The 25,906-nt window shown below is 39.3% G+C and overlaps 1 protein-coding gene across 5 annotated transcripts in view; it reads left to right on the top strand.

The window, feature by feature from the left end:
- NME7 (NME/NM23 family member 7) overlaps positions 1 to 25,906 on the top strand; it is a 94,206-nt gene that overhangs the window by 38,545 nt on the left and 29,755 nt on the right. For 4 of the 5 annotated variants that reach the window (XM_030476330.1, XM_030476328.1, XM_030476329.1 and 1 more), the window contains exons 8-10: positions 13,963 to 14,027; positions 14,876 to 14,944; positions 18,702 to 18,803. In XM_030476330.1, coding sequence (XP_030332190.1) covers positions 13,963 to 14,027; positions 14,876 to 14,944; positions 18,702 to 18,803 — 236 coding nt within the window. Of the gene's footprint in view, positions 1 to 13,962; positions 14,028 to 14,875; positions 14,945 to 18,701; positions 18,804 to 21,883; positions 21,989 to 25,906 lie in introns of those variants that run through there. The other variant, XM_030476332.1, reaches the window with a different exon arrangement.

Genomic DNA, 25,906 nt, shown 5'->3' with positions numbered 1-25,906 from the left:
AAAGTGGATGGCTTGGGCTGTGTTTCCTTAAGATACAATTTCTATTGCATATCAGGGCTTAGACTCTATCTTATTGAACTTAGGTTGTCTCTTCCCACTTTTAATCTTTTTTATTCTGTAGTTTTCATAGTGGCCTGTCTGTTACTATTTTTCTTTTTTCTTGAACTTCTCAGAATTTTTCTGAATCACCAAAGGACAAATTCTGGTCCCATTTGCATGCCTCTCTGGGAGTGTGACTGTCTGGAGGAGGTGGGGGTGGTGAGAGAGAGAGAAGGAGGTACGGGTACAGAAACATAGAAAATGTGAGTGTACACCCAGCTTTGCAATGTGAGTGCTAGAAAAACTGGACTAAAGTTGAGATCAACAACCACTATATAGACCTCCTTCTCACACCACAGAGGGCTGGAAAGGCAGACCAGAGCTGCCAAACAGCAACTAAAATTTGAAAGGTGAAGTGTCCCTTGTATGAGCATTCTCCATCCATACAGCTTTTAGCTTGTGTGAGCTTTCTGCATCCATACAGCTTTGATTACTACCCTCAACAGAATGAAGAAATCAAACCTGAATTTTCCAAATTGGTGAAGTGTTTTATCAATTTGCTTTGGTTTAACCCCAGCTGGCAACTAGGCACCACACAGCTGCTCACTCACTTCCCCACCGATGGATGGGGGAGGGAATCGGAAGGGTAAAAGTGAGAAAACTCATGGGTTGAGATAGAGACATTTTAATAGATAAACCAAAAGCTGCATGCATGAGCAAAGCAAAACAAGGAATTAATTCACCACTTCCTGTGGCAGGTTGGTGTTCAGCCATTTCCAGAAAAGCAGGGCTCCATCATGTGTAATGGTGACTTGGGAAGACAAACACCATTGCTCTGAAAGTCCCCTCTTTCTTCTTCTTCCCCCAGCTTCATATGATGAGCACAATGCCATATGGTCTGGAATATCCCTTTGGTCAGTTGGGATCAGCTGTGCCAGCTGTGTCCCCTCCCAACTCCTTGTGCACCCCCAGCCACTCACTGGTGGGGTGAGGCAGAAAAGGCCTTGGCTCTGTGCAAGCACTGCTCAGCAGTAACTAAAACATCCTCGTGTTACCAACACTGTTTTCAGCACAAATCGGAAACACAGCCCCATACTAGCTACTGTGAAGAAAATTAACTCTACTCCAGCCAAAACCATCACCAGTAGTCTTAAATTAATATCAAGAATGATGGACTTCAGGGACTGGTTATGCTTTTACCTTAGCAAGCTCTGTTGTTCCTGCCTGTTTTCTCCAATGTTTCTTTGAATGCTTCAAAAGCCACAGGTACTGCAACTCATAAAGAGGTCTTGTAAAACTTCCCAGAAGTGTGGCTTCTGACAGGGAGCTGGGCTTAGGGAAGAGTCACTGTGGCTGGGTAGTGGCCTCCCTCTTTGGCTGAGAGCACTGGTATAGCTTCATATCACAACTGGACTGGTTCCAGTCTGCAGTCTGATGGAAGGTGAATCCTTCTTCACAAAGGCTGCAGGAGCTCTCCAACATCAGCCCAATGGGCCAGGAGTGTCACAGGGGAGAGGATTTGGCTTTCTTTGCCTGTCCTCTTCTGTTTTAATCTTTCTCATATTCTACTTCAGCCTATTTTTGTAACAACAAAAATATCACTGAGTGGCATCTCTTTTGGTATGCTTGGTCTTCTTAAAGTGCTTTGCATCATCGCAGTTGAAAGAACCATGCATAACAGAGAGCTGTGCACTAGCTTTGCAACAGTTTTTTTGAAGTCTTAAGTCTGAAATTACTCTTATGATTGAATTGCCTGTTTTAAAGTTGAAGGAACATAGGCTTTGCTTCCTGAAGATTTTAAAGCTTTTAAAGTTTTGAATATGCTGTTTGGCAGTTGCAGGTTGTCTCTGCAGAAATGCCAACATTCCTCCGTCCGTGTGCAGGTTATTTTGGAGTCGGGGACTAGTGTGCTGAAACGGTTTGGGGGGACCAAACAATCTGCTCAGGAGAACTCCAAGCTGCCTATCTGAAACAGGCAGACAAGAAGGGAGAAGCCCTGCTAGGGGAATTAGAGAGCAGAGACATGGCTGTGGAGCAGGCTGTCCCCATGGATTGTGCATCTGTAGGCAGAAAGTTTGAGAAAGGAAGGGCTGACCTATCTGGGCAAAGTGCTCAGTGACAGAGTGGTGGGGGCTTGTTCATCTCGTCTCCCTTTTAAGGGCTGTTAGCAACCAGTGGTACTCGAGACATTCTGATTATATCACAGCAACATCTCCTGTATCTCAGTTGAAGTAGGTGCTATAGCAACTAGTGAGCTGACCTTTTGGCAAAGTTGCATTAGGAGACTGTGTGCATGGTCTTAAATATAAGCAACTTGCTTACCCCTGGCAACGGTGCTTCTAACTGTGGTTGTCCATCCTGTTTCTGGTGTGGAGACTGTATGTGGAAACAGCATCTGGAGAGGAAAGGAAATCCTGTGTGGCCATCAGTGTGAAAAGGTGGTTTGGCAGGGGCGTGGAGAAGAATTTATGTGGGTCAAAGCAGCAGAGCCTATTATGCATTGCAGATTTGATTTGTGCTCCACAAATTTTCAATATCGAGTATCTAAAAATAAACCTTTTTGCCATTTCCAATGTGCTGCTGAGGCTTTGAACTTGATTATCTAATTACCATGAATATAATCTTCTCATTACGCATTTACAATTATGTGAAGTTTCACTTATGTACTTGAGCTTATACAGAGGTTTAGTCGTTATTTCTGTAGAAACATCTGACCAAATTCATAATCTGAATTTTCCTTTTTGGTCTTTTTTCCCAGTGTTTCTTTCTCCTCCAGAGTCTGTTGCATACTGATTCTTAGAAGGAAAGATCTTCTATTTTTCCGTCCTGGAAGACGGTTTGCTTTAACCATAGCCGTAAGCTAGGAGGCTTTTCAGCAAGTTTACCTTGCTGTCAAGAGGCTGGATCTAATCTCTAGCTTACGCTTCTTAGTTCTCAGAGAGAGTCCTTTCTTAGAAACTGACTTTGATGACCATGGATGGTTTATAGGGTTCTTATTCAGTGACAAAGCAGTGGAAAATCACTGTTGGTTTTATCTTTGGCCTTGCTGACCCTCTCCTGACGGGCATACAGAAACATCTGTCACTAGGCTGCTGTAGATGTGCAGCCCAACCACCTGCAGCAGGGACTGGTGCAGGGACGGGGACACGTGAGAAGTCCTGTGAGAGTACTGAAAGTGTCTGCCAGGCTGCAGAGGCACCCTGGAGCCTGATAAAGGGTGTTGAGGGAGTTATGTGAGGTTTAACTTCAGCTGTCAAAGGTGCTGGTAATGCTGGAGGGGTGGTATCGCTGGCCCTCTACGAATGTGTATTTATACATACCTCTTAAAGAAGTAAGGCAATAGCTATTTTGTCAGTCTGGTGTTAGCATGATGTCTTCTGTGGAGGATCAGAGGTGGGAAAATAGCTGGGAAGGCCCTTGAAGGCTATGTAGCCTGGCACTCCTGACTAAACATCTTTAGCTCATTCTCCTGGTTGAGATGAAGCACTTCCCTGACTGGCTGGCAAGCTGGCAGCAGTGAGGTGGTTGTATTTTAACTCGAAGAAGGTTTGCAAGAGCAGTCCAATTCCTCTTTATTGGGAGCTGGAAGAACACAAAAGCAACCTGATGTCACTCCATGCAGACTTATACTGACCAGGGGTGCGCTGGGGAGGCACAGTGTGGTTTGATCCTTCTAGAATCTGCCACACTTTTCAGTGCTTTTTAGCCTCCTCCTTCTCTTCTCCTGAGATTAGTTTTCGGTCAAGGAGGATGGTAACTAGTAAGCACAGCTCTAGGGTTGTATGGCTTAATTGTTTAATAATTTGAAAGTTTTAGTGTGGATCTGTAATCCTTGCTTCTTGTGCTTGAAGCTTCTGATAATTCAGATACAAGATCACAGTTGCAAACACTTAGACATTCTTTTTTTTTTTTTTTTGTAATTGCCCTTATGTTATTAGATCTGGATGTATTAGCAGTAGTGCTCAGCAGCCAAAATTGTAAATGCACCAAAATGGATGAACTTCAATTTAATGCCCTGAGGACAGTTATGACTCGACTGTTTTGTTGGCAGAAATAGCACTTTGTAGATCATGGGGCAGGATTAACTTTAATGTATTTATCTGTAACAGTTCAGTCATGTTTGCTGTAGGAATTAGAATTTGGTATTTCATGACTGGTTTAAAGTTTCTTTGATGTGGCCTTTACTTAATTCCTTTGAAAAATGTGTGGGGAAAATTTATGAAAAGTTATGGTCAGACTATAAATGCTGAGGTCAGAAGTGTGTTATATTTCACATTTTGTACTAAGGTTACAGCACAGAGCTCAAGAGATGAAATCCTGTTCTCCTTTTCTGCACTTCTAAGCTGAAACATAGGTTCTCCTAGCGTCAGAGTTTTGCCAGACAAATTTGAGGCTAGAACTGTGCCATGAACTTGAATTCATTGGACCTGATGCAAACAAAAAGGTCTGCCTGGAGGTAAGGAACCCTCTATGGTCTTTGAGGGCTCTTAGGTATCTGGCTACAGAGGCAGGTTTGTTCTCCTGCGTGTGTTAAGCTTGAGATTTTGTTCTAACCTTTTCGGTAAATTAATCCCTTGTTCCTCTTATGTAATTAAAAAAAAAAAAAATTACAGTGCTGTCTTCCATAGTATTCTCCAACTAGAGTTTAAGTCTCATAGAAAACAGAAGGAGCAGGAGTGGGTTCTTTCCAAGTGGAAAAGGATTTTGTGGAAATATGGTTTTAGACCTGTTCTGAGTGGATAATAAATGTCACAGAGCTCTCCTATCTTAACATACTGGTTACTGGGCATCTTTAGAAAGTTGTAGGCTTTTATATTGATTCACAAAATGCTGCATGAGAAGTAACCATAAGAACCATATTTCCTTATTTGCTTTAGAAAAGTATTAAGAGAGTAATTCCTTGTTCCAAAGACAAACCTAACTTTGACAAAAAGGATACCAAGGGCAGTAGTTCAGTCTCAAGCAGGTGCAGAAAGAGGTTTTACTTATGAAGCATCTCAAGTAAAATCAATTTATAAGAGAGTGTGGGGAAAGAAGGATTGTAGAGAGAGGGAATCCACCTTTGTAGTAGCTTATATGTCTGGCTGAAGAACTGTTTCTGACACGCAATATACTTGTTGCTCTTTGAGAGAAAGAAGGACATTTCCACATCACTGTGAAAATATTCAGTTCACCTCTGTATTATGCTAAGTATAGTTAAATGTGTGTGGTTAGGAAATTAGATAAGCTGGAAAGAAAAAGAGGATGGGATAGAAGAGGCGCAAATTGTCATCATTCTCAGGACTAGGTATCTATCTCATTGTTTTTTACATTTATCCAGATGTATTCATTAGATAAAATTCTTAAAAACTGTAAACCAACTCTGGAAATTGTTTCTTCCCACCCCCCCTTGGGTTTTTAGACATAAGTTTTGAGAAACTCATGATTTTTATTTTCAGGACACTTAGAAGTAGAACAAAATTTTCAGAAAACTGTTTTCTTATGCTTGAGTTAAAAAAAGGGGGATGCAATTTTCTCCTAAGTAATGTGAAAGTATACCTTCTGTCTGTGATAAGTATGCATAGTAAAAAGGTGAAGCACAGATGCTATGGACTTCACCTCAATGTAGGCAGAACTTTTCTTTGTATCTTGTCTAAAAGATTGAGTGCAAAGGGGCATCAGTGATGGCCTTGATACACTTAACAATTAGAAGTCTGAAAGGAACTATTTGAAGATAGAACATGGAAATGGAAAAAAAAGTGGGATGAAGACAATCTTTGCAGGTGCTTCAGAGAAGTACAGTGGATTGTGTGAGATCTGACCTCTGGATATTCCCACATGCAATATGGCTGTCTTAGAGTTGCAGTCATGTGAAACCTACCTAGTAAAGCACAATGCTTTCAGATGCAGGTTTGTTGTTGGTTTGTTTTGGTTTTTTTTTTGCAGGTGGATTTGCCCAGGCAGAAGACATATTTATGCAAAAATAAATGCACTTTGTTTCTTATGTTTTCCATGAATACATTGTATTATATAGGGTGTTGAAGTGTTTGGTGGTGTCTGGTGCCACTGGGGTTTTTTTGTTTGTTTACTTTCTTTTAGAGAAGCTAGGAAGAAGTGGTTTACTTACTACATTTAAGATTTACAGGTAGATTTACAACCTACTTCATCTCTTTATCAACATTTTTAGAAAAAAAATTAGCTTCCATGAGAACAGTAGTCCATCCACTTCCATCTGTGTTTTTAATTCTATGCTGTAGTTGTAATGATTGATATTCTTTGCTTGGAATGTTTATTTTTGAAACCAAGCCTATTTTGTTTCTTGATTATTTCTTGAATTAAGTTCTAGTGGATTGGCATTGGCTTCCCAACTTAGACTGACTTTGGATTTCAGTGGCTAGTGGGGAAGTGACGTTTATTTTTTCTGACATATGAAAAATGTATTTTACATTTGAATTGATTAAGGTGTAGGGGGAGATGAACTGAATCTGGAAATCCTTTCTGACACTTTGATATTAGAAGGAAGAGGAGGAGGTATACTTAGGAGAAAAAAAAAAAAAGATCAAATGCACAGTCAATCTTTGCTGAAGATCCAGTATCTTCCTACTAGAAAGAGATTATTTCCCAATAGATTTCAGCAGACTTATATTAGTGGTGCTCATGTTGTTGAAAATCATCTCTGTGCAGGGACGATGGTGTTAACATTAAAAAAAAAAAAGGAAAAAAAAGAAAAAAAAAAAAGAAAAGGGCATTAGGAATGAGTATTTATTACTGCATTTTGGGATTTCATTCTTAAAGTGTTAGAGAAAAATTAATTCCCAGACTGATCTGGGGAATTTCATGCTAATGAAGCTTCTTTCATACCAAGAAAACTGATGAACCAAGAATCTATAATTGTGTTTAAACCACTTAGTGATGATATGATGGACATTTACCAGCATGTCTTTTCTGAAGGAAAATACACTTCACTAATCTCTGAATTCTCTAAGTATGCTTTCCATAAAGGAAGGAGGAACAGAGCCAGATAGTCTAATTCTCTTGAACATCAGTGCCTTCGTCAAAGTCCCGTGCTGTTAGAAAACCAGAAGTTTCCTTTAGTGAAGTAATTCATATGTTTAGATCTGTGCAGCATAGGCATCTGCATATCTTTGAATGTTTTCCTGAAGATTGGACTGGACATGAGCACGTCAAATTAAAAGGGCTTTACAAGTGAAGTCTTGGCACCCATCCTTGGGCCAGTTCTTGTCAATATTGTCATTAGTGAGAGACGAGGAAGGACAGTGCAGTGTTTGCAGATGGTAGCAAGTGCCTACTACAGTTTTGGAGGATGTGATCAGAACTGAGAACATTCCTGATGAATTGCAGAAATGAAGCAAAGTGAAGAAGATGAAACTGAATATAAAAAAAACTGCACAGCACTACTATGGAGGGGGGGAAATAATGACAAATATAAAATAGAGAAGAACTGGCAGGGTATCTGTAGAGAAGTGGTCAGAATAGTGATATATCATAAGCACAGTCACTGTTCACAATGTTGGACACACTTTGTTTAGTGGGGTTTTTTCAGTAACTACTTCTGCTCAGTGCTGGTGAGAACCCAGCTTGCGTACTGTGTCCAGTTTCTGGGCACTCTGTTTCAAAAATAACATAATCAACTGAGAACAAAAAGAATAATAGATTTAGCTGATGCAAACATGATGAAAACTTAAAGGGTTAAATTTATTTAACCTGAGATGGAGAAGACAGGGATATGCAGATTTCTGTATGTAAATTTGGAAAATATATCCATATTTACTAATTTAGATGAAAGAAGATTTCATCTAATCACTAAGGAAAACTTCAAAGTATATCACTGGCCTGATATGTGGGGATGTAGTGGAACCTTTGTTACCAGAAGTTTTTGAGAGCATTTTAGAAAAATTTAAAAAATGCAACCATGCATAGTCTAACTTCACCGTACCTTGGAGCAAAAGATAAATACCTTGAAGTCTCTTCTCTAACTGCCCTTTTCAGATCAGAGTGTAAGGAGAAAGGCAAGGTATTTGGTCTGAAAAGAGCCAAGGCAGAGTGTAGGAATATGTGTAAGTCTTTTGCCAAGTTGAAAATAAATGATAGAGCTTGCAGTGTATTTAGTATTGATCTGGGGCAGTGAGTTGGCAAACCTTCCACAGGAAATGGAATATAAAATCAGTAAAGGCTGGAGCAGATGATAGGGGATCTCATGAAGGTTTTAACCTCCAGAGTTAAGTTAATTGACAGTGCAATAGTAGGTTAAAATTCTTGTTTATAATTATGGGCTAATATATGCTAATTATGGGCTAATGCATGCTAATTATGCAAAGGCATAATTTTAACCACATCCTCTCTGTAACTGTAACCATTCATGAAAAGTTCCATGCTCAGCATTCAGTAGGGATAACAAAAAAAAAAAGAAATGTTAGTAACCATATGAACGGTTTGAATTATAATACTGAATGCCATCATATAATCCAGTGGTACAGCCTCAACTAAAGTATCACATTTAGTTTTGTTGACACTCAAGAAATAAGCAAAAATAAATGAAAATTTTATAGCCATAGAAACACTCTCCAAGATAGAGTGATTGACCATTATCTTCTCAAGTGGGCAAAAAAATATTCAGAGTGGATGTGCTAAAGGAGTACAAAATAATGAACATCTCAAAAGAAAGAAATAAAAATAAGAACAAACTTGATATTTCTCTTCAAGATTTCTCTTTACACAAGAATGAAAAAAGACAAAAACCTAAGTTTTTGGTTTGGTGGTTTTTTGTGGGTTTTTTTTTTAATATGCGGCCATCGTTTTGAGTTCGGCATAACTGTTGCAGAGGTATTAATCTTTCCTTCTTAGTCTTTCTTTCTTCACATTCCCTTCTTAGATAGCACATACTGCACAGCCAAATTGCTGTGTATTTTCTGTAGCCTGGCTGTGATCTTTGACTTGAATTTCTGCATGAGTTTTTGTGTATGAATTTTAAGTGACTGTTCCCATGCAAGAATTCCCCAAATACCTTTTTTTTTCCTACAGATTTTCATCATTCTGTGTCTTAATGCCCCGTCTGACATTCACAAGTGTGGTCTTGCCTTGTTCAGAAAGTTGCAGCTAGGGTTAAGCCTTTGAACCTTTCACCTCCTTTGAATCTTTCTGTTGGTTCCCATTCTGAGTCACATCAAATGCTTATCCGCTTTGGATTCAAGGTCCCCTAAGATTTACTGTCTGTATGCATAACTTTTCTTGTTCTAGCAAAATGTTAACTTGTGTTCTCCAGTAAAGCAGTGGTGGTGTCTTTTGTCTTCGCCCTTTTTGTAATTTCACATGAATATTGTTAGTAAAGATTTTCATCAATGCTGCAGTGTTGACAGAGTTCTCCATAAATATCTGCAAAGCTGCCCTTTAAATTTCTTGAGATCCCTTAATGCCTAGAGAGAAATGAGGAATGATGGAAAATCTTGGATTCTATCACTATGAACAATAGTCCCTCATCATTTCTTCACATGTTGCTCTTTACCTTCTGTCTTTATCCACTTGGCTTTATTTCTTCCGCGTGGTTAGCATGGGTAGCTTTTAAGCTCCCCTTCTCCTCTCTATTGGCCCAGTGTGTGTCACTAAGGAGACCTTCTGTTCCTCTGTGACTCACTTGGTGCTCCAGAGTGCACATTCATATAGTATGCAGTGAGGCTGGGAGATCAATAGCTGCAGATTATAACTGTGGCCATACTTTTGCACAGTCTGGAAATGGTGTGTTTATGTTGCATAGTAAGAATGCCTAGAGTTGTATTATTACTAAGTAGAAAAAGCAAAAGAGAAGAGATAGAGAAACCTTGTTCTTCAGGGGATAGGTTGACCAACTGATAGGAAGAAGTGCACTTTTTGAGAACGACATCTGTCAGTTTCTTACTGCTCAATGTTTTGCAATGTTGTCTGAAACAAAGATTAGTGAGAATTTTAACAGAAATACATTGCAGGAGGGCCCATCTCTCAATTCCACTTTTTGCTCTTCTGGAATTCAAAAAGGATTTTGCTTGGAATCAAACCTGATCGTGATTCTCTGGAGTTTTGGAACAGGACCTTAACACTTAGAAGTAAGGAGTCAGATAGTTTCATTATACTGTGAAGCAAAATTTAATTTTAAAATGTCAAAAATAGACACGAAGTGAAATTGCTACTTATAGTTAGTGCTACTTTAAGCATCTGTTGCTGGTTACTTCTAGAAATGTTACTGAGTTGGGTGGTTCATTGTTCTGATCAGTCACAGCAGTTTGTATATTCCTGTCAAAAAACCTGGTTTTTGTTCCAGAGGAATTAATTTTATTTATTGGAGGGGTATTAAAAAAAATGATATATAAAGGTTGAAATGAAGGAGCTAGTTCTTGACTTTGGGGGCAGTTTGGTGTCTTGCCTAATAAGCTTTTAACAGTGGAATGGTTAAATTGGGAAATAGGCCAAGAACAAAGGGAAGAGAATGTAACATCCCTAGTTGTAGGGCTGGTGGTTTGTAGTGCGCTGGGACTGGGAGGTCCTGGCAACACAGCTGTTACATCCATTAATTAAAGTGCTGTTAGGTTAAAAGTGACTTTCGTGAGCTGTTTGATTTCCATCCAATCCATAATTTTGCAAACAGTTGTAACATTTCCAATGTGATGTCTTCCTTGCTACTTTCTGCTTCTTAGTGAAGGACAATTTTCAAGTACTGTGTGTTGTAAAGCAACAAATTGTAGAAGTTCAATGTAACTGAGGAGGTCTTGGTGCCTTATCATTTTAGCTGATAAAAATGTGTCGGAAAATTATCTGTCCTGCATTAGATGCATAGTAACATAATAATAATGCTGCCTAGGAGACATAAAGCTTGTGCACGCTCTCCCTCTCTCTCTCACTCTCATATTTGTTAGGATTAGTATTAAATTCCCCCAGTTGTATTTAGTAATGCTTGTGATTCTTTTGTGCTTTGTGACTGAAAATTCATCATAACTGGAGTTAATCTCCAGCTTTAATTTGGATTTTTACAGTAATCACATTTTAAGCATGCACTAACCCTGTTTGAAGGGTCCTTAAAAAGTTGGGGTTTTACCACAGATCTGGATTTTAAAGTTGAAGACAAATTGTTGAAAGCTGTTGAAATAGCAGTCTGTCTAATCAGTTCTTCTTTTCCTCAGCCTTATCTGCCCACAAAGGAGAGGACACGTCCTAATTCAGTCACACAACTGGCTGAAAGCCTGAAACAGATCCCAAGCGGAGCCTTGAGCTTCTACTCTTCTGTTGCTGGGGGATTGCCTCTATGCCTTCTGTTTCTATTTTGGTTCAGGTAGAATTTGAAAGGAAAGTGTCCCGAGGAGAAGTGATATGTGTATTGCCTAAACGGGGACAAGGGAGGCCAAGCCACTGGCTTTGTAGATCTGTGCTGCCACTGGCAATTTGCTTACCCTCTTGTGCCTCAGTGTCCACATTTGGGAAGTTGGCCTAATATCCTGCTTTGCAAACATAAATGAAATGATATGCCTCTTCCTCACAGCTCTTGAAAGTTTTTTGGCAAGGCATCTATGTGTTTACAATGGTGACAATAATTCCTTTGGTTAAGCCTTGTGGGTGTTGCAGTTGTGGGCAATCTCCCTGGAGCAACAAGGTATTCTGTTGCTCTGATGCATGAGAGTGAACTCAGGAATACAATGTTGAGGAAAATCTCGATAGGTTTATCACAATTAATAATTAAAGGAACCTTGCATTAAAGACCTTTATGCAAAATACCTTCCTACTTTGTTTTCTATCATTAAAGGAGCCTGTCTTCGCTCTGCAGAGAAGAAAGATCTTAATGACTTCAGTAGAGAAATGGTGCAGAAAGCTGAATATTTGAGTCCCCCTTCATTTATCTCAAACATTGATTTTGTTTATGGCTCATAAAACTGCTGAGGACAAAAGTTCTGTAGAAAGCAGATCCATAGTACCCTAGGACCCTGATACCTGATTTGTTTTAATTAGGTGTTTCCTGGCTGTGAAAGCTGTGCGAGTGGCCCATTCTTACCTGTTCAATTGTAAAATGGAGATGTGTTGGGCAGAGCAGCTTTCTCATACCTTTCTCATAGCCTTGTCCCTGCAAGCAGCAATTGCCATTTGTCTGCCAGTGCCCTTTCTTCGTCTTTGTTGGTTTCTGGTGAAGCAGCAGTTGACTGGATTATTTGCTCCGAAGATCAAGAATAAGGAGATGTTTATGCTCTGTCACAGATATTTATTCATTTATTTATTTCCCGAATGATCCCCAGCCAGTCACTTAATCTTCTTATAAACTGGCCATTCATCTCGGAAGTCAAGACTGTGTAGACTCACTGGTAGGCTCACTGCCTCACTGGAATCTGTGTGGAAGCGTCTGAGCTGCTCAGCGTTTCAGCGGTGAGGACAAAAAGAAATTAGAGGTGTGATTTCTCTTTCTGATGTGGTCTTGTATTTCCTGGGCAAACTTGTCCAAGTCCCTTTGTTTTGTTGCTGCCAATATTTTTTTTCACCTTGAAAAAAGGGGGAATTTTGTTCCCCAGTTTCACAGGAGTGTTAGAAGGAAACTTTTATCAGGGCTAGTGGGCCGTGGTGTAACAGCATAGTGGGACAGGAACTGCAGCTGCCGTGCAGCAAGAGCTGCATGGCCAGAGTATGTACCATAATATTTGTTTTTCCTTTAGTAGCTTGAAGATTTTGGAAGAAGTATGCACTGCTTTATAGGGGGAAGGTTTTTCTACATAAACCTTAATGTGAAAATACAGTGGGGGATACTTCAGGGACAGGTTTTTTCATTTTCATTAGTAAATACAATTTCTGAAAGCCCTCCAGCTATCCATCTCACTTAATCAGAGCTTCCACTGGCCTTTTAATGTGGTAGGAAACTCACCAATCCTATGACATAGGTGTTAGTGTTACTGTACAATTCAGGTCTTGAGCATGCTAGAACCTAGATTCTAGCTTTGGTTTTATTCTCATCTACTAAATTTATGCAGTGCTAAAAAATCCTGCAATTTAAAGACTAGTTAATAAAAGGATTTAATGACCAGGAATCAAATTGTGCTGTTGTCATTCATTATAGGGTATTCTTCAATGGTTAAATCTTGGTTTTGAATAAATGTCCAGGAATTTGTAATTTCTCACAAATTGTACTAGAGGACAGGCATTTACGTTCTATAAATATGGTGATGCTATGAAATTCACTCACACAGTGTACTGTGCTTGGCTGACATAATCTTCAAAATGGCCTGATCTTGTAAGCAGAGGCAAATCTAAAATACACATTCAGTGGAAAATCAATGGTTCTTGTTCTCTGAAGTTTAGTGGGGTTTTTTTATAATGTCATTCAGTCTTTGATGATGCGTTCTGCAGAGAATAAAGCAAGCAGCACAATCAATAATAGCGTATTGGTGAGTTATGACCTTAAAAGCACTAGATTACTTTGCACTAAAGTGTTTTCCCCATAGAACACATGAACTTTTGTGCTGGTTTATTGACAATGTTTATTATCATCCTACATTGTTTCTAGATTAAAGTAGGACCCCCAACTCTGGTGAACACTGTATTAAAAAAAAAAAAAAAAAGGCAAAATAGGCAGCCCATGCCCTGAATTGATTACTGTGTAAGCATCAGTATTGCCAGTGGAACTTCATTAAAAATAGAAATCTTGATCTTGCAGTAACTGGGTGCTTTGCAATTGGTCTGAGAAAAGCAAAGGCTTCGCTAATTACTTTTTTTCAAGGTAGAGATTCTTTTCAGCTGCATGGAATTTAGTTGTTGAAACCATCAGTGTGTCACTACATAGGACATAGAGTATATGAACTTAGTTCTGCGCTCTGCTTCCTCTCACCCCATTACACACTTTTGGGTGATATGTTGGCATAAATGCCTTCTAGTTGTAAATTATGCTTTTTAAAATGGGATACTGTCTTTTCTGTGTTTCTTCAGGGCTAGCTGGAAAGATTATAAAAGCCATCATCAATGAAGGATTTCAGATTTCAGCTCTGCAGATGGTGGGTTTCCTTTTGTGTATGTTTTTCTGATAAACAGAAGTTGGAGAAGTACTTCACAGCAATGCATAGGTGTCTTCCTGCAATATAAAACTTTTGTGCAGACTGTGTAGCAGTGTCTTGGGATCAGCATTGTCCTTGCGATATTAGTGTTTTATTATTGAATTGATCAGCTGCTCTGTTTCCTGTTGCGGAGTGACCTTGAGCCAAAACACTTTACCCTTCTGTATCTCAGTTTCCCTATAGTTAGAAGTGGGGTAATTATTTTTGTCTATTCAGAAGCAATTTGAGATATCTTTACAAAATTTTACAAAATTAATCTAAGATTAGATAAAAGATTGTTAATATTCTTCCTTAATTTTTCGTAATATATATTTAGTGTGATTTTGGGGAAGGTTTTAAAATATACTTAAAGGATTTTTGACACCCCAATCACGCTCAACAGTTAAAGGAAGTTGGCACAGCGATTGTTCCCAAGAGTAGTCCTGTACTTGGATTTTTGTGAAAGTCCCGGGAGCTGAAATCCCCCTCTGACTCGAATCCCCACCACAAATGAAGAATAGACCCTTTCCTTTATTATGCAACAAACAGATCCTCTTGCATGTCTTAGTGGTGTCAGCCAACAGTATGTTGTCTACTTATACTTAAGGTGGAAGAAGATACTGTCTGCTATGTTGTCTGTGGTGTGATTGGCTAAGTTGTTGACAAACTTCATATTGTAGCTGTAAAACCATTCCTTTTGCATATTATAACTTAAAAGTGTATTCTGAATGTTTGCCAGCTAAGAAGGGTTATGTCTCTATTTTTTGTTGTTGTTTAAGGCAGACTGGCTAACATTTTTGTTTTCTTAGTTCAACATGGAACGTGCAAATGTGGAAGAATTTTATGAGGTTTACAAAGGTGTCGTCGCTGAATACGTGGTAAGCATAAGGTTGAGAAGAATCTGTTTAAAATATGATTAAATGAGGAAATGGTCTTTTTTGGGGGATAGTGAGAGGATTTATTTTATGAACCTGGCATTAACTGGTTCTAATTTGCTCTTAAATAAACTAACTCATCATGAAAATTGTGCTATCTATGTTGTAAGAAAGGAGAATCTTCTGTGAAAATTCTTCAGCCAAGGAATTTGTAAAATAGAACAGAGTGAATTCCTTCCCCCCTCAGACAAGTTATTTTATTGAGGTAGAGCTATGAGAACGTGTCATGTCTATATCTTTGTTTGACTTCATATTGCAGTTGTGGCTTGGACCAGAACATATATTTATTATTTTGTTTACAATGGGGCTACTATATTTGAATGCTTTCCTAATGACATTTTTCAGCTATTCTTAAGTTTATTGATCAGAATTCTGTAGATATTCAGAAAATTTAAGAAGTTTAAGATATGCTGTAATCCAAGTGGATGTCTAAGACTCTATACATTCTTATGCCTTGTTGTACTGTCACATAAAACTTCCTGACTGCAGGCAGAACAAAAGGAATACAAGAAGACAAGCTTGCATTTCTGTATCACCTTCTGTCAGAGAATTTTGGTTCATTTTACAAATAGTAACGAGTTTAGCTTTACTGCTGTCATGTACTACACAAATTATCCTTAATTTTTAAATAGTTAAATTTTTAAAAGTTTTCTACACAGTTACTAATATTACTTCAGTTACTAATATTACTCTGATCATGACATTTTTGTGGGGTTTCTTTCCCCTTTATGATTGTTTAGTCTAACTTCAACAGGGTCTGTAGAATTGTCTTTAAATTGTTAGTTCACTCTCAGATTGGGGAATGCTCTTAAAGTCTCCTCTGATAACACTGGTTTTGACAAGGACCAAAGGAAGATTGGACAGGCAGACTTGTGGGTATGTGGCAGAATTCAAATATGGTGATACCTGACCAGTATTTCAGGACCTGAGGAATCCTGGTACTGCAAAAGTCTCTGCTTCGAACCAAATTGGAAATTCTCTATCATCTTCTGCAACTCTTGTACAGGCTCTGACCCCCTAACAAGTTGCAAATTTTGTTATATAATTTAATTAGTTAGAAGGGAAGGTGACATTTAAATGGGGTAAGTCAATAAAGAAGATATGTTGTAGATGGGATTTGAAGAAAAATGAGAATCTAGGGCTCTGTCCTGCAAGCCATATGTGCTGGATGCACTCAGTTGAAATGAAGTTAGTATCTCTGTGCACTCAGGATATCTGTGAAACAGGAAAATGTGGGAAAGCTAATGATGATGGCAACAGAATCCAGAGAAGGCACATATGGGAACAGCAATAGATACTGTCAGTGCAGGCCAAATAGGAAGAAATATGTTGCGAAATAGGATATTGAATAAAGAATATGACCTCTTATATCTGTGACTCAGAACCATCTGTTTTGATCTGAATTTTATTTATCATTTGAAAATAACTCAGCACAGAAGGTACTTGGCATCCAGAAATCTTTTTCAAAAACTGTACTCCCCTTACTTCTGGTGAAGCATTTCTCTGTGAAAAGAGAAAGCTCAACAACTGCCCAAAGTGTTAGCTTTGTTGGTATCTCCTGCATGGAATTTTGCATATTATTGGTTAGGTTTTGTGCTGTTTTGTGTTCTATTTCCCACTGGAGCTAGAATAGAAAATGGAGAAAGAAGGAGGGACATTCTTTTGGGTCAGCTCAGAATCCACTTTGTTAATCAAAAATGCTCGAGCTTGGTCCAGCTCCAGGAATAGTTTTGGTTGATCACAAACCATGTTATTTGGTGAATAAACTATTTGCTAAAGAAAACTTGATTTAGCTGTAACTGGGAGTCTTACCAGAGAAATAGTGTCTGCTATTTAAATTCAACTCTGGACTCAGTGAGACTGCATAAGGTAGTTCAGGCTTGCCTCACATAGTACCACTTGTCTCTGTGCCACAGTGGATGGCAGCTGCTCTTGACTCATCAGCTTTCTGTTGTAATGAAAGAGTCAGGAGTAACTTGGCTTATGTTGTTTGCAGTTGCAGGTGGGATGTCAGTGCTGATAGAGAAGCAATAGAAAAGGGAGAAACAAGAAAAAAGCCCCACATTTTGCAGGGAGGAATTCAGTCGATTCAACTAAAGTTAGAAGCCTGTTTTTTCTCCTCTTTCCTGTTAATAGTTATTTAGATGACAGAATTCAATGAAGCTGTACAGAGTAGTGACTTTGTGGCAATTTACTGTTTCTTAATGGAATGAAATATATTGCCCTCTGACCTGTTCTTAACAAAGGATCTGTTGGTGATAAGACTGGTTTTGGCATTAAAATATTTATTCCTGTTATAGAGCATGAAACTAGTCTGCGCTCCTTCCACGTTCTCTCAGGAATGCTTCTACCTACATTTCCTACGATCACGTTAATGATAGAGGCATTGGCTAAGATGCTGTCCTGTTGACTTTAGAGCGGGGAGATTAAGCACGTGCTTTCAGCATGGAATCCATTGTGAAGATAGCAACTCTTTGGAACAATGATGATCAGCTTGGGGTCTTTGTGTATTTAGTTTCCATCGCAATTCATAAATGGCAGAGAAGGACTTAATCCTTCTTTTCCTACTGTTTTTTTATCCACTCTGTATGCTCTTGTTCTTTGCTATTACTCATCCTTGACCCGCCCGTGGCTGGTGGGCGTGATTGCAGTACCTTGCTTATCCTTTCCTGTCCTCCTTTATTTCCTGTGAATGTTTTCTCCTTTCCTCTTTCCTCATTGCTCTTGGTTCTATTAATTGTCCTGATTTGTTTAAAACTTGTCTGCCCAGATTTCTAGACACGTGTGCAATTATAAGGGCATGATTTAAAAAAAGAAGTCAGACTAGAACATCAAAATAGATTCTTTCTGCTTGTGAAACCTATACCTCTAATTAACAGACTCCAAATTGGCACTAATGCCCGGAGTTAGTTTAAGGTTATGAAAACTTAAGACCCATCTTCATCACCCACTGAGAACTCACTATGTCTCTTTACTCTCCAGGAGGTTCCAGGAAACAGATGATTTTGGTGTAACTGAGATTCTGGTAACAGTGCACCTCAAGAATGTTGCCAGATTAAGAACCCTTTACCTAAAAGGTTGTGCCACAGGCACAGCTTCTGTTGGCTTGTGTGTTTCAGCTTCTGTAGTAATGCGTGAGGAAAAGACAGTGAAAACCAAAAGCCCAAGAGATATTTTAATGACTAAAAGCCATCAAAAGGATGCATATTTGGAAACAAATTTAGGCTGTGTACTGTGCTTCCTGTAGGGAACACTGCAGAGTACATTGCTGCCTGTGGAACTGGCTGAACACAGTGTGATTTTTCAGGCTTGTACCCAGCAAAGTGTATTCCACTGATTTAGTCTAGTTTGACAAGCTATGGATACCGCTGTGAAATCCAGGTCCAGATCAACAAGGATATACCCACGAAAGAATCTGAAGTGTTGTGGATGCTATTCAGTATCTTGTTGAAGGTGAATATCCAACTTACCTCAATTTCCACCTTCTAAACCAAGTAGCAAAATGGAAAACATTTCTTCTGTTGTATTTTTTGTATTCTGTATTCATGATGTATTTGTTTAATGTCTTTGCTTTCCTAAATGCACCAATATTTCTTAATTGTTCCCGTCCCATAAGTTTGGGTCTAATTCTGGGGAGGAATACAACCCTTGCTAATGCCCAAGGAAGCTCACATTTGTTTCTGTCTGTCTTCTCTTTCAGGAGATGGTAACAGAATTGTGTTCAGGCCCTTGCATAGCAATGGAGATTATACAACCTGAGCCTCCAAAAGTCTTCAGAGACTTTTGTGGTCCTTCTGACCCTGTAAGTACTTGCTTGAGTGGTAAGGAGTGTTTAAAACGTTGATGTGCTGTCTATGTGAATTAAAATATCAAGGTGTGGTATGGTTGCCACATACCTGCTGCATTCATTGGAAACATGTGAGCATTACCTTATTATGGAGGTCAAATGCTAGTCTTAGTGGCCCAATTTCCTCTAGCAACTGTTCCGATGTTACTAAAAGAGATGATCAAGTACTGTCATGGTATTTATGTGAAAGGAAGGCTATCTAGGCAAAAATCTCTGTTAAAGATTCATAAATATTCTAGCACAAGGCTTGAGAGCCCTGGAACAAATAGTTATTGCTTGTGCATGCAAGTGTAAATCAAATGTTAGTCCATCGCAGCCTGTGGCATCCTCCTAGGATGAAACCGTAAAAGGAGAATTAGTTCTTCAGAAGAAGAATTGTTTTTCAGAAGGAAGAGAACAAAAAAGGGTGTAAAAGTTCTTGTACCTGTTTGCTATGCTAATGCTTCTAGCTTTTATTTTTCATTTCTTGAGGTGACTAATTGGATGTGTGTGACACTGTGCATGATTTGGAGACAAGCAATAAATGCTGTCTCAAAAAATTTGCAGATTTTTGTTAAACAGAGAAGGCTATTGTACTACACAGTATCCATGAGGTGAAATATCAAGATGGAGACAAAGAGGTCAGGGTTTGTATGTTTTCTTGGTTGTGACTTGAAGTTTTAGTTGCAGACTGAGTGGGTTTACCAGTTTCCATGGAAAGAATTCACACAGATTAATATTTGAGGAGAGAACAAGTTGTTCAGGATACATTTTGCTTCACATCCAGAGGTTCCATTACAGAAAGCACAAGCTAAAGGCACTATCCAAACCTTTTTTCCCCCTTCTGTTTGGTAACATTCAAATGTTTCTCTGCTGGGTTAGCATCTTGTAAGCAGACCATAACCTGTTTATCTGACTTGGTTTTAACTGCAGGATATTAGTAGTAATGTACACAGTGTGGTGGTTTCAGTTTTGTTCCAAATGCCATGTTTAAGGTTTCTGACCTTTAAGGCTTTCAAAGGTGCAGGGTTTGTTTTTTTTTTTTCAGGTCTATTATATCCTTTTCATGTTTCTGCTTGTTTGATGCCTGATAGGTTAAAATCAAAATATGCTTGTATATATCACGGCTGCTTGAGGTTATTAAAGACAAGTGTACCTGTGCAAGGGGAGTTTCCCTATTTTACCTTACTACATCACATGGAAAGCTCTGTCATAGCCATACAACATGTGTGACCAAAGGAACTGTTGATGAGCTGAAGAACTGAGGGATGTATAAAATGATGGCTTCTTTGGGTAGCACAAGAAAGGAGCAAAGGAGGGAACTAAATTCCTGCCTCCCAGATCTCTTGCTAGTGACCTACCTATGCTTTTTCTGTTTCCGTTTTAAATGTTAACTGTGATTTGTGAAGTGAAAACGAGTACCTGTCTGCTTCTAGTGGAAGCAGGCGGCTGTAGGTTCTGCACACTGACTTTATAGCAGCTACACTAATGGTATGTTTGAAAGACAGGCAGCTGTGTATGTGTCTACTGTTTTCTATAAGAATTGTAAATTAATTGATTCTTCAGGCTCATAGAGCATATGTGCAACTGCTCTCAAAGGTCATCTTTGACTGAAGTTTATCTGTCTCTTTAGATAGTGTTTGTTAACTTCTCCTTGAGGACAAGAAGGGACTAGGGTATCTCAGTGGTCTTTTGTCATTCCCAGCCAGAATCATCAGAGAAGCTCACAACTGAACTTTGTGTTTACAGTATCTGTCTCAAATAGGAGTAGCAGAAACCATAGCAGCAGTTTCATTATCTAGCAAGGCTATATGCAGACCATGAAGATATGATGGACTTGATATTCTGGTGGTTAATCTAAATGTTGTGCAAATAGTGCGTTATCACTGAGAGATCTGGATTTCGTTTGTTTATATGTGCTAGATCCTGATGTGTGTGCAACCTGTTTATAAACATAGGTGAAGACCAAGTTCCCTACAAAATATACCTGCTTGGGTCACTTTGGCTTCTATTAAAGAGTAGCCTATTTGGCAAGTAGTGCCATTGAAATCACTGTGATTGCTCTCAAAGCAAGGTGCTGTTTGAAGTTAGCAAAGGTGTTGGAATTCGACTTATATAATGAATCTCTCCCAGTCACGTGTGCTGTTAATTACATCTTAGATACATAGCAAATGGAGTAATTACTTTGTGACAAGTCAGGTATCTAAACTGGGTATGAATGTTAACAGCCCTTTCAGTCTGTTCTTGGTTTTACAGGGGTACAGTTGGGGTACACTTCAGTAAAAGGCATCCAGAAATAGGTGATTCAGATTTTCCCAAATCAGAGCAAGATGTAATTTGGAAATAGGTTTGGTTTTGTCCAAGTCCATGATGTTTAAGGATGATGAAAGAATTAGAGTTGTTCCATTTTGAGGATTATACTTTAATAACCTAGCAATTTATACTAAGTGGACAATGCTAAAAATGAAATGGAACTTTGTGCTAACTGGGTAATAATTTGTTAGCACTGCAGGTCAGTAAAGCTCTCTGCCAAAAGTATCTGTCATTATAAACCAGCTTATAAATACTTCCTTAAAACTTCTTACGTGGTTGTAGGGAAGACTACTACCAAAAGCCTGCTTTGAGCCTTTTTGTAGTAGCATACGAATGGCCTGTCAAATCTGGACAGCAGGCAGTGGGATAAAGATACTTGTCTGTAAGGAGCTGTGCTGGACATGCTCACCCTCACAATTACTGTGACCTGGTTGAAGGGCTCGGTGTCACAGATTGCAGGCTTGTGAAACATTTGTCCCTGGTGGATAAAGTATACACCAGGAGAAATGCTTTTCTGCAGGTCTTGCTGCTGCATGCATTCTTGTTGTACGCTGGCTCTTTTCTAGTGAGTGGCCAGCTGGCTCACTGCAGTCTTGGTCAACTGTCAGAATCTTTAACTGTGCTTGGCTTAAGCTCCCGGAGTGTAGCTGGACTTTTGTTTGTCATTGGTGGTCTCAGCTGAGGCCTTTCTGTAATCTTTCAGATCAGCAGTGATGCTTGTTTTCCTTGTCTTCCGATTGCAGCCTCTAGCTTAGCTGTTCCTCACAGCTGGGTCCCAGACTACTTGCGTGACTCGCTCTTGACATCGCTCTGTACCTCATTCTCTGTGTCCTGGAATGCCTCTGTGGCTAATGTGTAGGACTTAGAAATGGAAGGCTTTCTCCACATCTGCTATAATAAATAGGTATTTACTCTTATTGTTGCAGCACCCCTGTAAAAGGCCAGCAGCCATTCTGATGCCCATTTTGAAAATAATGTTTCTTTACAACATTAATAAGTGCTGTCTAGAAAAGATGGCTGAATTCCACACCAGACTGCAGGTTTTCAAGGAGTGGAAGCACCCACAGCCTTTGCTATGTTCCTAAAGCTAGGAGGTTTGAAATACTGAGATTTTATGAGCAGCTGAGCACTTTTATTTAGATATTTAAATTTCAGATAGGAATGGGATTTCTGAAATGGCTTTGAATTCCACTGATTTTTCCATGGCGTGTCTGAATCATTTAAGCCCTTTTTCAAAATAGACTATCAAATCTTGTTATGCAGGTTGTTAAATTACATTTTTTGTGCTGGGTGCTATTTCACTCTGTTTCTACTGGTGCAGTTCTGATATTGAGAAAGAAAAAAAATTACGCCTGTGGCAAAGAGGTAGCTGCTCTAGAATGTTAGGAAGAGGAGTTAAAAAGTTAATTAAATCAGATTACTGCAGAACGCTAATCTTTTGAACTTTTGATACACAGTCCAGTTGCCAACTGGAACCAAAGTTCAACAGAAGACAAGTTATGTTTCTTCTTCATTGTAAAGAAATTAAAGTGACTGGGGAGAGGTAGGGGTAAAAGCAGCACAGTGTGCTTTATCAAGAAAGCTGTTTTGTTTAAGAGCAGTAAGAAAAAAAAACAACAACCTATTCTGCATTGATTTGATGTTGTTTCACATGGATCAGGAAGCAAAGGTTGTAGCAGAAGACCTCATAACAGGGGGATGGTGGTCATGGAATCCTGTCATTGCTTGAGCTTGCTGGAAGCAATGTTTCATTTGATTGGTGTTTGTGTATTTTTGTCTGCTGAAGCACTGGGAGGCCTTTTGTTATTACTGAAGTCTAATGCTACAGCTTAGTTTTCATATCTTCTTCATGCAGCTTCTATGTTGAAATAGCTGCTGGTAACATTTTGTCATGGGATTATTGAGGTGGTTACTTAAGTATTTGTAAGACATTTGTAAAATGTTGTAGAAATCAGATATATTGCTTTTATTATTTTTTATTTTTTTTATTTTTACCTTTCTTTTGAACTTTCTTTATACACAAAGAAGAGGTTGGTTAGAACATGTGATTCCAGGAGTCTGCATGAGATTCCTGTTCCTGGCTGATCGCATAACTTATAGTGGCCATACACTAAGTGTGACTCAAGTACCTTCTGCTGTGAGATACTATGAAAGCGATGAGACATGCTGCAATATTTCCGCATCCAGTAGGCTGAAAAGTAATTTTCATACACTTGCTTTATATCCTAACCTGCATTCTTTTTACAGTGGGGATTTGCAGTTTTAAGGTAACAATGTATTAACAGTCTCTTGTGCTTTTTCATCAATGCCAAAGAGGTAAAAGGGAGATTAGTTGGTTTAGAACAAAACGGTGAACTCGAAGAGCTGGAGTCTGCTTTAGCTCCATTCCTGACCTCACTGCATGACCTTGGACAAAAAATTAAATACATTTCTGCCTCAGTTATCATATCGGTTAAATAGGAAAACAGTATAAGCCAAAGAGCATTGTTGCTGTAAGATTTTTGTTTGTATGGCCCTCCTGTGAATCTTTAGCACTGAGAAATATCTACATGTGAGATGTACCAAAAATGTTCCTGTTCATTCCTAGAACTGCATTAGCAGCACAACATTTTCATATTACATCACATAAAAAGTAGTTCAGAGGAAGATATAAAGAAATATAAAGACTATTTTTGAGCTCCCAAGTATTCATTTTCTGGTAATACTTTCATAGCTGTTTCAGTATGGATTCTCCCTATAGCCTACTGAGCTTTGCTAAGAGTGTTAACAGTGAAGTACACAATGTGTTTCAAGAGAAATAAGATTTATTAATCTAATTTCTTTGATGAAGAAGATTTTCATATAACTGATTAGTTGCTTAGATAGCCTAAGTCATGTAATAATAATAAAAACTTTCATTCCATGCCAGAGCATTATGAGCTAGAGTAGCAAACAGATCGATCAATACCAGTTGCGATATCCTGCTATCTAAGCCTGCAATGGGAGACATGATTGAATTGCTTAAATGTTATTTAGGGTCAGTCATCTGACTCTTGTCCTTTCAGTTTTTAATTTCCACATCAGCCTGTGCAGGTCTAATGAAAATGCATTCTAGACAGTGCTAAGGCCTCTTAGTTGAGGGATGTGGTAATTTTTGTCTAAGTATCAGTGGAGGGAGATTATTCCCTCTAGTGCAGCCCCCTTTTGCAGACCTGGCACTGCTGGTTCATAAAGCCAGTTATAGCGTGTTGTCAGAGACAAGCCTGTGTTTATGTGAATGCCAAACACCACACCTGTGGCAGTGAGTTGCTTTCCCTGGTATAAAATGGATGAAGTCTGCACTGACTGCACCAGGAACAAGACTGCTATATGTGTCATATTTATTCTTCCTGTCAAAGCTATGTCTAGCTCCAGCAGCAACTGAGAGTCAAGAATCCAACAATAAATTTTTACAGGCATGAATTCAGTGTTTGTAGTAAATTCTCATGATGTGTTTGTTTTGCTTCTGAATGGGGATTGCAGCAGTCTGCCAGCCCCTGATACCCTCCTTCTGCTGCCCCTTTTGCTTTAATTGTGTGTGTATGTGCTTTTGTTGTGGCATGCATGCATGATCTGGTTATAATTTTGAGATGACCTGCTTTGAGCTCTTGTTCTTGCATACTATCTTCTCCAAGCCACCCTTTGCAGGTGACAGGAGGTCCTTTGATAGGAAGAGAGACTTCGGCCTCGCTGAAATATGTCTTTGTGTGGAGATTAGAACAAAAATCAGAGTAGTAGTGATGGAGGAGCCTTTTGCTTGCCATTGGTTTGCTTAAAATGTGGCTTGTTATTGCCAAAAGGTTGCTATCACATGATAGCGGTTCAGTGTCATGTGGAGCTGGAGTTTATAGGCTTGCTTTGATTCTGGATGGGTAGCTGCATATGTGTTGAAAATTGCTGTTACTGGTAGTGACTGGCAGTCTCCATCAGGAGACTGAATGCTGACAAAGCCCTCAAGACCACGCTCTGCTTTAAATCCAATGTGACTGAGGCATATTGGCAAGGTTACAGTTTAAAAAAACCACATTTGTATCTGCCACTCCTTGTCTGAGGCTCCAGAGCTACCAGGCTTGAACATGCCAGCAGTGCTACTTTTTCTGCCTAAATAAGTCCTGGATGAGAGGTCATTTGGTAAAGTAGATAATAAAAGATATTGCATTGTATGCTATCAAGCCCACTACCACCACAGAGGCATGATGCTGGAGGAGTCTGCTGCTTTCAGCCTCTGGAGAGAAGGTGCTGAGGACCTCTGGGAGAGGACTGAAACTGGAGTACATGTGCATCTTGTTTGCAGTTGCTGCAGTGGTTATTTTCCTCAGTTGGCTACCAAAGCCCCTCTAGTCCATGTAGGGTTTTTTTGTAGTTTCTTCTGCTACCTGTCACTATGACATTTTAGTATCCCCTGATGACCTGGCACCTTCTTAACTGCAATTTCTGGACATTTTCAGAAAGTTATCAGCATTTTGTCAAAGATTCTGTATACCCTCCTGGAAAATAGCATCAACGTCAGAAGCCTCAGGATTCCCATCTGCGTTCCTGTCTTTCGCTTCTGTTGGGCTGTCTATGGCTTTGAACTGGTTCTTTCTGAGCTCCTTGTGTGTGGTTCCAGGCTGGAATAGCTTGCCCTATTTTAGCAAGAGGAGAATCATAGAATCGTGGAGTAGTTTGTGTTGGAAGGGACCTTCAAAGGTCATCTAGTCCAACCCCCCTGCAATGAGCAGGGACACCTCCAACTAGACCAGGCTGCC

The sequence above is a fragment of the Strigops habroptila genome, chromosome 2 (genome assembly GCF_004027225.2).
Source record: "Strigops habroptila isolate Jane chromosome 2, bStrHab1.2.pri, whole genome shotgun sequence".
Lineage (NCBI taxonomy): Eukaryota > Metazoa > Chordata > Aves > Psittaciformes > Psittacidae > Strigops > Strigops habroptila.
Note: the sequence above shows the minus strand (reverse complement) of the source record. Positions and strands in the feature narration are given on the sequence as shown.